At 39.8% G+C, this 15,074-nt stretch overlaps 2 protein-coding genes across 3 annotated transcripts in view; both read left to right on the top strand.

Moving 5' to 3' along the window:
- Positions 1-591: 591 nt before the first annotated feature.
- Positions 592-4,975, top strand: LOC143349040 (facilitated trehalose transporter Tret1). The gene is made up of 5 exons (XM_076779902.1): positions 592-1,577; positions 2,278-2,807; positions 3,066-3,371; positions 3,718-3,920; positions 3,995-4,975. Exons 1-5 carry the CDS (start codon positions 1,493-1,495, stop codon positions 4,287-4,289), a joined length of 1,419 nt encoding a protein of 472 aa, XP_076636017.1. The 5' UTR covers positions 592-1,492; the 3' UTR covers positions 4,290-4,975.
- Positions 4,976-5,036: 61 nt separating this feature from the next.
- The window catches only part of LOC143349038 (trehalose transporter 1-like protein), a 32,316-nt gene continuing 22,278 nt past the window's right edge, over positions 5,037-15,074 (top strand). The window contains exon 1 of one of the 2 annotated variants that reach the window (XM_076779899.1): positions 5,037-5,354. The gene's annotated coding sequence lies outside the window, so the exon portion shown is untranslated. Of the gene's footprint in view, positions 5,355-7,887; positions 7,906-15,074 lie in introns of those variants that run through there. The other variant, XM_076779900.1, reaches the window with a different exon arrangement.

The following is a 15,074-nucleotide window of genomic DNA, read 5'->3' as shown; positions in this document are numbered from 1 at the left end:
CTCATTTCCTAGAAAAAAATTCGAGAAGATGTGAAATTTTTCGACAAAATTAAAAAATTTCAAATCGTACTGGAAAAATTATTTTCGATTGCAAGAGTCGATTACAATCATTTTTGGTCATTACACATACCCCCGAAATCCTACGCAATTTTGAGAAAAAAATTCCTTACCGAAAATCTAATTTCAAGCCAGAAATTGTTCCCCGAAATTTCATGCGTATCTTTAAAATGTCATAACTTTGGAACGGATTGGGGGATTTTAAAGTTTAAAAAAGCAAACGACGCGTATTTTAATGAAGAATACGTAGAAATTCTAAAAAATTTGGAAAAGTTCGTCCTTCACCTCGTAAAATGAGAAAAACCCCTATAAAAATGCTCCAATTTTCAAACAGCCATAACTCCTACAATTGTGAATATATTTCAATGAAACTTTTTTCTAAAGTAGAGCTCATGGGTACCTACAAAAAAGTATTAGACAACTTTTCTGTAGGGTGTCAAAGAAAATTATTAAAAATGAAAAACTAGTTATGAGGAAAAATCAACAGGGGGTAGGTGCCTAAATTTTTCCGCGAAAATAAAAAATTTTCAATCGTTCTAAAAAAATTATTCTAGGTTCTCGGGGCAAATAGAACCATTTTTGGCGAATACACATACCCTTGAAATCCTATGCACTTTCGAGAAAAAAATTCTTTAACAAAAATATAACGTGTGGCCCGAAATGTTTCTCCGAAATTTCATGTGTATGTTTATAATGGTATTCAGCAGTGTTGTCGCGTTAATTTGGAGTGCAAAACTCGTAGAATAAAGAAAAGTTATAGAAGACATCGCGTTTTCGAAGGATTTTATAGGAGAAAACGTGGATTCTGGGAGGATTTATCTCGTCAAACTTAGAATCCTTGCACTCTCGATAGAGATTATTCATCCGGAGTTAATATCTTATCGCGACAAAAACGCCGCGCGATACTATCCCAGAATTAATCTGCATCGTAAACGAGTTCGACAGCAGTTTTTATTTTTACGATCAGTGGCGTCTTCGTTGCTTATAAATGAAATATGTACTTGGACAAACGTACCTTTACAACCTCTGCGTACTATCATTATCATTATGTTAATAATGAGAGCGTAGAGGTGCCACTGCGTTTCGTTGACGGATTTTCGAGTTGTAGCTGCCGAGTAATAAATAACCACCACCCGTTAATCGTGATTTCTAAATTTTTTCTTTCAATTGCTAGCGATAATAGCTTAGAGTAGCGATAATGATGGGCAGATAGCGGCGACCGTGATATATGATGGTCCTCGGTGTAACCGCGTCCATTCGGTTTTCTTCGATCGGCTTTGATTAATCCAAAATGTCGTTCATCTGATTCGTGTTCTCGAGTTGCATCGGAAAATAGGCGTCGAACGGTCGGAATTCACGGCAAACCGGCTGCAATTTCGCCGCAGTAGGTCGTGTTCAGCACGAGATACATCGGAGGAACGCTAATTGCAAGGAAATGGAGGGCACAGGGATGATTAACAGCGGCACGCCCGTTCGCCAGGAAACCAAGAAGCTGTGGCAGTATCTCGCCACTATTTCCGGTATTTAACCCCACCTTCCTCGCGCTCGCGTTCTCGATTTCGTGGCCATTCGTCGGCGATTCTATCTCGACAGTGCAATCTCTATCGTGCTCCCTGAGAAAGTAAAAATAAGGAAAAGAAATGAATTTTAGCGCGAAGGGTCTGTCGTCTCGTTCGATACCGAAATATTCCGTTGGACTGTGTTTCGATCGACAAGATTGAACATTTCGAGGGAATCTGCGCGTGTTTGCCTCGGGAACAACGAAGACACTGTACCGTCTTGCATCTCGAAAATTGTCCAAAAATCGCGGTGCTTTCCCACAAATATTTCGTCCATATTTTATCTCGCACGTGCAGATTATCTTTTCCCGTTCTCGACACAGTCGTACGATTTTTGGTAAACTCTTCCCAATTATCGTTTAATTTTAATTGGTTTAATGTGTTGTAGATATAACGTTAACGTGCCCAACAATATCGAAAGATAATCGGGCGGTTACGTAAGATAGACCATTATCGATTCCCACGAGTATTACAGTAACACGTTAAATGAAACAAAATGGAAACTGAGCAAAAGTTGCGTCAATCTTTATTTGTACGTTTCAAAATTTAATTCATGCACTGTCGAAGGTTCCTTTGTGTTCTGCAAATTGATCTGCAATTTTAAGCTCTTGTTATCGGTGGCGGACATTTTTCCCTAAATAACCGTACATTTTTTTCGTAGCATGCCTGTTGGTAGTCGGAGTGGGCACAGCTTTAGCATGGACCTCGCCAGTGCTTCCTCGACTGTACGCGAAGGATTCTTGGATGGTGATAACCAAGGACGAAGGTTCGTGGGTGAGCTCTCTGTGTCCGCTAGGCGCCATCGCAGGAGCGTATCCGTCGGGAAAGATGGCCGACAGATTGGGCAGGAAGAAGTCCCTTCTCCTACTGGCAGGCCCGTTCCTCGTATCCTGGGGCATCATCCTGATTGCCAACGAAGTATGGTACCTCTACATCGCCAGATTCATCGTTGGTACCAGCGTCGGGGCTGGCTGCGTCCTTGGACCGACGTACATCTCGGAAATTTCCGAAGTCTCGACCAGGGGAACCCTGGGGGCTCTGTTTCAGCTGTTCCTGACCGTCGGGATTTTCGCCGCCTTCGTCCTGGGATGCGTCCTGAGCTACTCTGCGTTCGCCATGGTCTGCGCCCTCGTCATCGTCCTCTTCTTGGGCACTTTTTATTGGATGCCCGAGTCCCCCGTCTGGCTGGTGGTGCGTAATTATCCGAGTTTTACCGACGCATTGCATCAGAGAAGAGATTTCGCCTCTTAACTGCGAACGCGTTAAGTTAATTAGACACGCGAAAAGGGAGCGTGCCAATGGCCTGGATAGTTCGATTGCTGGTGGTAATCGTTTAACTAACTCGTCCTAGTTCCATGCAGGTTTTAACAGAAACGAAGAAGCAAAGCTTGGTTCGCGGAAAGAGTGAATTTGGAGGGCGAATGTTCTAGGGGCAGATTTATGTTGCAGGGTGAAAAAAGAAAGCAAGACGCCTCGATGGCGTTGGCGGTGCTCAGAGGCGAGGATTACGATCCCGGTGAAGAGCTGAACAAGATGCAAGCAGAGGTCGAGGCGAATGCAGGCGGAGAGGTCACCATCTCCGACATGATGAAGTCTCCGGTTCACAAGAAAGCCATGACCGCGTCCTTTGGTATGATGTTCTTTCAACAGGCATCCGGCATAAACGCGGTGATCTTTTACACGGTGATGATCTTCGAGGCGTCCGGAAGTTCGATACCGCCGGACGTGGCCTCCATACTGGTCGCGCTCGTTCAGGTTCGTTTCCCCCCCGAAATTCTTCTCAAAACATAGTGTTGTACTCGTTCTTGGAAAATCCACTTGCAATTCGACGAGGGTTTCGATTGTTTTTCGTTAAAAAATAATAACAATCAGGCGGAAGCGTGTTGTCGCGTTCTCGAGCGAGTAATTTCGCCATCCGGCGTCTTCCGATTGTTCTCTTTTAATTGCAGCGTCGTTAGGAGTACGGTAAACACGTTACAGATTTTCAAGAAGTAGAAAACTTAATTCTCAAGTCGAGACGTTAAAGGAAATAGATTTGGATAGGATTCGGAGTGTCGCGGTAACTGTAAACGATGTTTATACGGAATGTTGTTCGTCGCAGTTGATAATGTCGGGTGTTGCGGCGCTGATTGTGGATCGAGCCGGAAGGAAGCCGCTGCTCATGATTTCTTCAGGCCTTATGTCATTTAGCTTGATCGCGCTCGGTTACTACTTCAAGCAGAAAGACGGCGGAAGTGACGTAAGCTCGCTCGGCTGGTTGCCGTTGACTTCTTTGATCGTCTTCATGATAGCCTTTTCTGTCGGGTGAGTTTTAGCAGTTTAGAGTGTTCCTTTCGAATAATAACTTTCCATTGTTTACGTTGATGTTTCTTCGACAGCGTGGGCCCCGTACCATGGATGTTGATGGGCGAGCTGTTCTCCACGGAGACGAAAGCGGTCGCGTCCAGTGTCGCGGTGATGTTGAATTGGGGCATGGTGTTCGTGGTGACCAAAACCTTCCCAACGATGAACGAGAAATTGGGCACAGGCATGACGTTCTGGATTTTCGCGGCAATCATGGCGATCGCGACCGCGTACACGCATTTCCTGGTACCGGAAACCAAGGGAAAGACCTACCGGGAGATCCAGATCGAGCTGCAGGGCGGCGTTCAAACGACCAAACCTGTCCCTTAATTCGAAATCGATCGAAATCTTATCGTTGCAAGGACTCTTAACAGTTATCACATTTTTTTCGTAACTGTTTCAATCCGGAGCCGGGAATCAATTGCGACGCGATCTTTTCCTCGAAGGGCCTCCGCGATATCTGTTATCGCGAGTGGAACGATACCGCGATGGAAAGATTTCCGATGCATCGACGGACCATTCGGCGTATCGTTCCTCTGTTGCTCGCGCGTACTATCGTCTTTCGATTTCCCTTTTTACGTTCGGGAACGGCGTCTGCGAGACGAGTGCCTCGTGCCGATAACCAAGATAAAGATCGAGGCTATCGCTGAATTTTCCAACACTTACGCGGACAAGGCGACTCGCGGTCGCCCTCGACGCCATTTTGGTGCTCGATGCATCGCTAATCTATCGATGACGGTGAATTGTACATCGATACTCGAGACACGAATATATTATAGAAAATGCGTACAAATATGTATGTATTCCAATACATATACGATAACGACAGAATGACGTATGTAAATCTTGCATTAAACATTAAGTTTCGCGCGATATGCCTCGAAACTATTCCTCGATACGTAAGTTTATAATAAATTTTCAGATCTCGTGACACTTCGTTGCCATACACCGAACCATACGTACTTCAATCCCTTAGATTTAGCTTTCGTACGAAATATTGAACGCAATGTACAATGACTAGACATGGCTGCTGGCATTAAACGCAATATTCCTTTTTTACCTCCTCGGCTATAAACTAGAATATTCTTAAATTTTACGAGCAGATCTTTTTTTTCGTTTACGAATAATCAATCTCTCGTGTGTAAATATCGTGGCGCTACTATTTATAGTCTTGGTCGTTCGTTTTCGGCCGAGTCGCTTAAAGATCGTGGCGCAAAACTGTACGAGCAATTAATCGCGAGCAATACTACGTATATTTGTCGACGATGACAGTTGCTTCGAATCGTAACGAAAGTGAATAAACAACTCAAGCTCTCCCCTGGGTTTCGATCGTTTACTTGGATTACTCCGTCGACCGAATTGCAATCGTTTCACGAAGAAATTGGAAGATTCGAGGTAATCGATCGTCCATCGTCTCTCGATCAAGTTTGTCGATACTCGAGAAAGTCGATTTTCAAATCGTTAACACATTTGTATCATAATGAAATATGAGAAAATGGCCTTTATCACCAATTTTTATTTTTACACACGTACACGATGAAACGTTATCGCTGAAAATCTATGCTACTTTTAGCAATAGGAAGAAATTGTTATAAATAAGATTATATATGTATACACTAGTGATGCAAATGGGTTAACATTAGTCGATTATTTTATTTTTAACCCTTTGCACTTGGAATTACATTTCGATTTTGTTACCAGCAGCTTCCAACGAAAAATAGGGCTATTTAAGCAAACAGAGGAACAAACAAATTCAATGAATACGATACCTCTTTAGTTTGGACTTGAAAAAGGAGTCACACTCGACATAGGAGTGCAAAGGGTTAAGGGAATTCTGTCTAGTCAATTGAACGACGATTTTCTCATTCAGATCGCGTTCAATTACGCGAGTTCGGCTGTCGAGCGTCCATGACCGTCATGGAACGCGTGAATCTTTCGTTTTTTGACAGAATTTTCGTGACTAGAATCGTCGAATGGCCACAACGCGATGTGCCCATTGCCACGTGCGTGCAATTTACGTTTACATTACCGATTCTAAGCACAGGGACGCTTCACCGAAACTTCGTACAAAGTACAGGGTTCAACCTTGAGAATATCCTCATAAAGGTTGTTGTATGATTACTTTTTATGAAATTACACAATTCTAAAAAGCGTGAGCTTTGTAATACGATCGCGGCGATACGTTTTACGCGATACCTGGTCGTAAATTACATAAAAAAAAGTTGACTGAGAATTGCAGGAAAATTGCACCTTCGAGCCTGTTCGTCTTCTGCATTGCTTTTTTATCCGGGTGTGTGTGGGGGGGAGTAAATTTAAACGTCTCATAGTCCTATTAAGTGGCGCTTAATAGAGTAATTGCTACGCCGAAGGATAATTGCGAGCGAAAAAAGTCCTCGGTGGCAATATATTGTTACGCTGCTCGCGTAATGTACATTAATTAATTCTGGGTTATCGTTCGGCTGAATTGCTGATGCAACGTTTCTCATTGAATAGCGCTACGTCTACGCACGATAAATTCCCTCTTGTCTCGCGCGTCCATCAAGCAACGACAGAAGCGATCGAATCGTTTTAAGGAGGTATTGCTGCCTAGACTGCCAATTTTACGGTCCCTTTTCTGTTTTTTTTTTAATAATATCTAAGCTGTTTTGTACTGAGACTTTGTAGATGTATTTATTCATCTTCTAAGCATGTACAGTATTTTTTCCATGGAAAAATATTAAACATCGTGGGAATTATAACTTCTTCTTTAATGTTGTGGTTATAGCAGAAACTAGGGAGAAGTCAAAATCCTGATAAATAAAGCAATAGCGACGCTTCAAGTTTCGAATTTTTATTTGTTAATCATTCTTTTGTCTTTAGCGTAAAACTCAATATTTTTTTAAATCTCTAGTTCTAGCGATAGAGGCGCGTCTGCTGAATATTCTCTCCAAATTTGAAGTAAATCGGTCTGCTAGATCTTGAAATATCATACAAGCCAGTTTAAATGCGTTTTTTTAAACAAGGAGTTATAACTCCCGCAATTTTTAATATTTTTTGATGGGAAAAATACTGCACGTACCTGTAAGACGAATAAATATTTCTGCAAAATTTCAGTACAAAGCAATCTACCTGTCGTTAAAAAAAAAATCACAAGGAAATGACAGCAATACTCCCTTAAGGTGAAAATGGACCAGCAGGGTGTAACAAGTCGAATACAATTTCTGATCGTTCGAGGGTCGTGTTTTCGGGTTCTTTCCGATCGGGAATGTTTCTGTTCGAAGGGGGGGAAGCGTCGATGGAAAACCAGTCTTGTAACGACGCAAATCTCTATGCAAATAGCACCGCGACCCGCACAGAAATCTCTGAAACGGCCGTTTTGCTTGTTATCTCTGTAAACACTCCCGCGCGATCAACGTCGAATCGTCTTTAAAACGAGGCTTCGCGCGACAACGAGGTTTTCTGGAAAATGTCGGGCCAGGCAATCATCACCGAGAGTGTGCAAAACGTGAGCACGAATACCGCAGAAGCATTAACGTCGTCGTCTGGCAATGAAATTTCATTAAACCTCTTTGTCGATGGTCCTAGCGTTTTAAAAGAAGGGCAGAACTTTAAGAGAGGTGTGCTATAATTTACATCGTCCTACATACATACGTATTTTCCCCGTCTGCTCCGTTAGAAATTCCGTAGAATGAAATCATGATACAGGGTGCTTTAAGAAACACTTAAAGTTAAATATTTGATTGGATTTAACGTTATCGTCGAGGCACTCTGTACAGTCTTCCGACCTTTACGTCTGTTTATTTTCGAGTGTACAGGTAATCGTTATTCGGTCAAAATGTATTTCTCAAATATTCCCTTTCCTTTAGATCGTTCGAAGCTGTCTCGACCTCTATCCTTGCCAAGTGATTTTTCGATAGTTAGTCTGCCCTTCGACCACATCGCGTAAACGTTGCGACAATTTCTCGCTGTAAGTCTGTCGTGTAAATTGTGTATCCACGATCTCGTGTGTTGTAATTTACAAATTTAGTGCGTTTTAACAATGTTTAAGCAAAGAGTCGGTCGATCTCGCTAGGAATGACTCAAACGCGGAAAAATAAAGGTGGATCTTCATTATCTATTAGGTGGCAGTGTAAATATCTCGACGTAGAATTCATTGAAAAACATTTCGATAAACAGTCGACGGATATTTGCTCTGTAAATAGAATGTGTCGTAGAAACACTATCGTGATTGCCCTCGTACAGGGACACGCGTACTTTAATATTAAAACTTGAAATTTATTTATTGCTTATTATCGCCAGACCATTTTATCTTATGTGTTTGGACTCGTGTCGTGCAATCAGAGGAGAGACGTTTTGCAAATTTGAGAAACGATACGGAGTGCAATTCGGATCGGGCAAACGGGAATTCGAGAACGTGATTCCGTTTTAATCTCCGAAACGGCACCGAATTACGCAAAAATCAGCTGTCGGATCGTATTCGATCGAGCTCACGCGCGTAATTTGGTCCGAACGTGTGCAAATCGACGCGCCTCTGGTTGCCACGCGATCTCCAATGGAAAACATCGACCAAACAACGGAACGATTTTGTTCAACGATCGTACTGTTAGACATCGACGTTACGAAACTCGATCGAATCGCTTACAATGTTGCAATTACGGTTACTTGTAGTTTCCTTTGGCCGCGATTCCTGGAAAAATAGAACCGCTAGCATCCTGATCTATCGAATGCCGGAGCGATTACATTGTTGTTGTTGTAAATAGTAATTTTAACGTCGCACGTTCGAATTGACAGAAGTAAATATCGTTATCGCGTTCGTTGAAAGAAGAGTTTAGCTATTTAAATGGTTCGAAGATACAGTCGTGGCGGACTTGAGAAAGTAAGATACGAGATATTAATGAAATGTGCGTAGTAAATCAGTGGGCGTATGTATTAATAATTCAGAGTATCGGTCGTAAACAATGCAAAAAGCTTACGCGAAAACACTGGAATCAACATTATTTTTCAACAAATTGATTAACGGAATATATAATTATACAAACTCCAATCAACGATTAAACAGCTTTACGTTCGAAGTAATAAATAAGCGCGTCAAAAATAGAAACTTCGTTTTTTGTCCGACAAGCAGAATCGTTTAAATGTTTACAAACGAGTTACCGATTCGAAATGAAATTATATCCAGATGTAGTTTATCTTTTGTTTTTTGTTTACTGACCGTGTATCAAGTGACGTAAATTTACGTACGTAGGAACAAACATTTTTGTATTTTTGACGGACCCGAAATTATGCGTTAACTCGCATAATCGCGCACAGCAATGGGTGCAAAGTACACTTTGTAAGTGCTGGCCAATCAATTATCGTTTCATAGCGATTATAATCTGTCGACGATCTAATCGCAATAAAACAAATCATTAGTCGATTAATCATCGTTTAAATTAATCAGCAATCGTAAATTATGTTTGTAATTGTGATTGACTAACGGTAATTTTTAATTATAAAATGAAAGATTATTCTAGTCTTTGTCGAAGTTGATAGACTGTCTCAAACAGTTACGAATTTTCGTCAACTTTCCATTAAGCGATCGAATCAATCATAATCGAAGGTGAAAGCTTTTCGTGATTAATGTTTCGTATGCCAGGTTCGATCATGTTCGCGATTACATTTGCTTTGATTATTCCTGTTATTCATTAGACAAGATTATTGATCACTTGCGTTCTATTGTACATACGGTCATTGTTCCAGCTCTGTTCTATTCGAGTGAATATGTTTACAGGAACGTTTCGAATAAGAAAAGTGCTACGACGATTGTTTATTCGAACTAAAGTATTTCATATTTTCGGTTATGTTTTCGATATTTCAACGTACGAGGACGTTATAATTTGATTTAATACAACGCGTAACGAAAATACTTGTACACAGTCTCCCTCAAGAAGCTTCTTTGCTTCAAGTAGCTCGATAACCAGATAACAGATTCGTATTCAAGATATGGACGTATAAAAGTAGAGTATGAAAAGTAGAACGCTTTGAGCGCAAATGGACTGTTAAAATCGATAATGCAATAACGTTCTGTCGTATGTTTCATTTCGAATTTCGCTACAAACCGCCACTGTAACTGTTTCTGCACGCGATACAATGTCAGGGCTTGTTTATTATCGATATTAATTCTGTGGTCACATTTCTATAAGGTAGTGGTATATTAATTGAATTTTTTTTTCTTTTTAAATCACACCAAAGGTTAACGTCGAAGCTGCTTAATTTTCCAACAGATTAATAAAACTGTTGCAAATTTGGTATTCGCCAAAATAAGACGAAAATCAAGAATACCAATTTGTTGATGGAGGCTTCGTTAAAAAGTTATTACTGAATTTTTTTCTCGAAAATGCGCAGGATTTCGGGGGTATGTCTATTCACCAAAAACGATTGTAATTGATCCCCACAGCTAACAATATTTTTTTCAGAACGATTTGAAATTTTTTAATTTCGTCGAAAGGCACCAAATTAAATTTTTGGTAAGGAATTTTTTTTCTCGAAAATGCGCAGGATTTCGGGGGTATGTCTATTCACCAAAAATTATTGTAATTGACCCCCACAGCTAACAATATTTTTTTTAGAACGATTTGAAATATTTTAATTTCGTCGAAAAATTTCACACCTTTTTGAATTTTTTTCTAGAAAGTGGGTAGAATTTCGGGGGTATGTCTATTCACCAAAAATTATTGTAATTGACCCCCACAGCTAACAATATTTTTTTTAGAACGATTTGAAATTTTTTAATTTCGTCGAAAGGCACCAAATTAAATTTTTGGTAAGGAATTTTTTTCTCGAAAATGCGCAGGATTTCGGGGGTATGTCTATTCACCAAAAATTATTGTAATTGACCCCCACAGCTAACAATATTTTTTTTAGAACGATTTAAAATATTTTAATTTCATCGAAAAATTTCAGCACCTTACCGATTTTTTTCTCGAAATTGGGTAGGATTTCGGGGGTATGTCTATTCACCAAAAACGATTGTAATTGACCCCCACAGCTAACAATATTTTTTTCAGAACGATTTGAAATTTTTTAATTTCGTCGAAAGGCACCAAATTAAATTTTCGGTAAGGAATTTTTTTCTCGAAAATGCGCAGGATTTCGGGGGTATGTCTATTCACCAAAAATGATCGTAATTGACCCCCACAGCTAACAATATTTTTTTTAGAACGATTTGAAATTTTTTAATTTCGTCGAAAGGCACCAAATTAAATTTTTGGTAAGGAATTTTTTTTCTCGAAAATGCGCAGGATTTCGGGGGTATGTCTATTCACCAAAAATGATCGTAATTGACCCCCACAGTTAACAATATTTTTTTCAGAACGATTTGAAATTTTTTAATTTCGTCGAAAGGCACCAAATTAAATTTTCGGTAAGGAATTTTTTTCTCGAAAATGCGCAGGATTTCGGGGGTATGTCTATTCACCAAAAATGATCGTAATTGACCCCCACAGCTAACAATATTTTTTTTAGAACGATTTGAAATATTTTAATTTCGTCGAAAAATTTCACACCTTTTTGAATTTTTTTCCAGAAAGTGGGTAGGATTTCGGGGGTATGTCTATTCACCAAAAACGATTGTAATTGACCCCCACAGCTAACAATATTTTTTTCAGAACGATTTGAAATTTCTTAATTTCGTCGAAAGGCACCAAATTAAATTTTCGGTAAGGAATTTTTTTCTCGAAAGTGCGTAGGATTTTGGGGGTATGTCTATTAACCAAAAATGATCGTAATTGACCCCCACAGCTAACAATATTTTTTTTAGAACGATTTGAAATATTTTAATTTCGTCGAAAAATTTCACACCTTTTTGAATTTTTTTCCAGAAAATGGGTAGGATTTCGGGGGTATGTCTATTCACCAAAAATTATTGTAATTGACCCCCACAGCTAACAATATTTTTTCCAGAACGATTAGAAATTTTTTAATTTCGTCGAAAGGCACCAAATTAAGTTTTCGGTAATGAATTTTTTTCTCGAAAGTGCGTAGGATTTTGGGGGTATATCTATTCACCAAAAATTATTGTAATTGACCCCCACAGCTAACAATATTTTTTTCAGTACGATTTGAAATATTTTAATTTCATCGAAAAATTTCACATCCCGAATTTTTTTCTAGAAAGTGGGTGGAATTTCGGGGGTATGTCTATTCACCAAAAATTATCGTAATTGACCCCCACAGCTAACAATATTTTTTTCAGTACGATTTGAAATATTTTAATTTCGTCGAAAAATTTCACACCTTCTCGAATTTTTTTCTACAAAGTGGGTAGGATTTCGAAGATATGTGTAATGACCAAAAATGATTGTAATTGACTCCCACAACCGAAAATAATTTTTCCAGAATGATTTGAAATTTTTTAATCTAAATATTAATAACTTTGTAACGAAGCCTCCATCAACAAATTGGTATTCTTGATTTTCGTCTTATTTAGGCCGAACACCCTGTATATTTGCTTGGGTTTCTAACAGAAAATATGCTAAAATGTAAAATGCGCTATTTCCCTGACCCGGTATGCAATTGGAGTGGTTCATTCAAGTTTAAGTTGAATGAAAAACAACCACAAGGCCAAGAACACGATCGACAGGTGACAAAACTACGTTGTTAGGTCTGTAAGTAAACAACGTAGAAGTTTTACTACGCGTAATACGACATTTATTTAAATTAAGGTGCAATCGGTTTGTTGTGCGCCAGAATACCAGGCGATGGAGATAAGATTGCAACTTCATACATTCTTAACACATTAACGACGGTGCATTTTTCTTAAAACTTTACTCTAGGATGATTTTAACAACATAGAATTCCTTCAACATGTCTATACTAAAAATATGATAAGTTATACGTGGATAATAGAATTTTTTTCTTGTATTGTCGATGAAATTACTAGAAAAACCCACATTTGTAAAACGAGAATACTCGTTTCCCGTCGGTAATGTGTTACGATTTTTAGGTCATCGACTCGTTAACGAGGAAAGGTTCGATATCGTTGATAAAATAATTTTATTACAAAAATATATGAAAATTGTTAGGTACGGGCTATGTGTTATTAATTTAACCGTGGTCGAGTAACATAATACGAATAATTGATCGTTAATCGTTTGCATAGGAGGTTTATGAATATTCGAGAGCCTGCGAAGGGATCCCATCAGCGGCTCTTGAATTTTCCACTTACTTTTTAAAAGCGCAAATCTCTTTCGAGTGCCGGGGATTAACCGAATTACTCGGGACTCGACCCGTAATTGCCATTTAGTTTCCGATCAACGCTGGAATCGCGAACGTCGATCGCCGCGTTATCGAGGGCCAACTGTCGAGACGAAGATACTCGCCGGATGATTATGCCGAGAGAGGGGCGCGGTCACGCACACATTTCCACAAAGACCAATTCGTGTACGTTATATAACGAATTATCGAGGGCCTATATTACAGGTGTTTCTTTGAGAAAAGACCATTTTAACAAAGTGCGCGCTCCTTGCTGGTAAGTGGGTCTTACTCTTACTTCGTCGCTCGTTGGAATTCTCGTCGTTTTCCGGTTTCAATTCGCGATTTCCCGATCACAGTTCGCAGCCCCGACCGATTATCGAAGATCACGGGTGTTACTATCGACGATTATCGTGGCGATCGTTCAATTTCACTTGCGTGGGGTGGGGAGGAACGACCAAGCCAAAGGTTTATCGATCCCTAAAAATCTCCGCGAAAATTCCGTCGCCGCGAGAACGTTTAGGGGCTCGAAGTTTCCGACTTTGCTTTGGAAGGTAAACTGCCTCGTAGAAAAATGTTCAGTGATCTTTCCAGGCCCATCGAATCGCGCAGGATCTTTGGTAACGTTTACGAGAAACAGGCTGTGATTTTCGCTGTGACGAATAGTGGGAAATTTATCGAATAATGGGGTCAGTGCCACCGTCAGCTTAGTTTTCCAAAGGTTGGAAGGGTAGTTAACACTGGGTTTACGGTACGCGTCAATTTGACGCATTCAGATTCTAAACTTGACGTTATAGGACTCGGAAATATTATTTGTTAGCAATTTATGTTGAATTGATGTATACTCTAATTAAAAGAAAAACTGCATTTCGATGCAACTGTCAACGTAGCGAATTATAATAAAAATAAACCTAGTGTTAAGAAGAAGGAATAGTTTGTAGGTTATAGTTACTCTTATTTCACGAGTCAATAGAGTTTATTCAAGTCTTCTCGAGTGTCATACTTGTCCAGACTCGTTGTATTGGGCGAAGTAATTGCAAAATTTGTAGGTATTTGACGTTCTCTTCGAAGCCCGGAGAGTATGTACAAATTGGTTACGCTGTTCGACTCAAGAATGCTTCATAATTCTTTGTAATTCTGTTTTATACGGGTTGTAAAAATCGTGGAATAATTTTATTTCTTGCATGTTAACTTTATAAACGATGCAAGCCATTCAATTGTCTTCGTTTGATTGCAAAATAATAGCGAGCACAGATTTTAACCCGTCGTACTCGTCGTGGTTGTTGATCGAAACGAAGCGCGAATTTTCTCGCGATAATGAGGATTTCTTAACGAAGGAAGCATCGAGTTTTAATGAGTTTTCTTATCGCGTTCCATTGTTCCGATTCGTGTTTATTTTTCCGTAGTTTCACGAATTTTTCCATACATCGATTCGATCGCGATTGCAACGTCGACTACAATCGTACGGAATGTCGATCTTTGAAAATTATCTTCTCGAAGTGCGTTGACGTGGTTCGCTCGAGACGATCGATTAATCGAGCCATTAATCGATAAGTTGGGTTCGCAAATAATTTGCACGGTAGATCTTTATCGCGTGAGATAAATTTCGAGACGAAATATTCCACCCAGCATTCCTCTCAACGAACGCTCCTGTTTTCATCGTATCGACTGATAAAATACTTGGAAAGATCAATAACGATCGCTACGATCGAGATATTAGCAAAACGCTTTTCGGGATTTCCCTGTGACGATATTCCTTTTGGACTCTTCGCGTTTAGGTTATGGAAATTGGGAGAGAAACGTATCTGTTTTCTATGGAGTTACCATTCAAGGTAGACCCTGAGAATAATACAGCTTTCTTCCATTTTGCCTGACTCTGATTCAGGAAGGAAGGTTACTCGAACG

This window comes from Colletes latitarsis, chromosome 12 (assembly GCF_051014445.1).
Source record: "Colletes latitarsis isolate SP2378_abdomen chromosome 12, iyColLati1, whole genome shotgun sequence".
Taxonomy (NCBI): domain Eukaryota; kingdom Metazoa; phylum Arthropoda; class Insecta; order Hymenoptera; family Colletidae; genus Colletes; species Colletes latitarsis.
This window is presented reverse-complemented; position numbering and strand designations above follow the sequence as displayed.

Excerpts from the sequence above, each read along its gene's own strand:
- LOC143349040 (XM_076779902.1), top strand. The coding sequence starts at position 1,493 with ATGGAGGGCACAGGGATGATTAACAGCGGCACGCCCGTTCGCCAGGAA. Across the intron at positions 1,578-2,277 it reads GTATCTCGCCACTATTTCCG|CATGCCTGTTGGTAGTCGGA; the intron begins GTATTTAACCCC and ends TTTTTTTCGTAG. Across the intron at positions 2,808-3,065 it reads AGTCCCCCGTCTGGCTGGTG|GGTGAAAAAAGAAAGCAAGA; the intron begins GTGCGTAATTAT and ends TTTATGTTGCAG.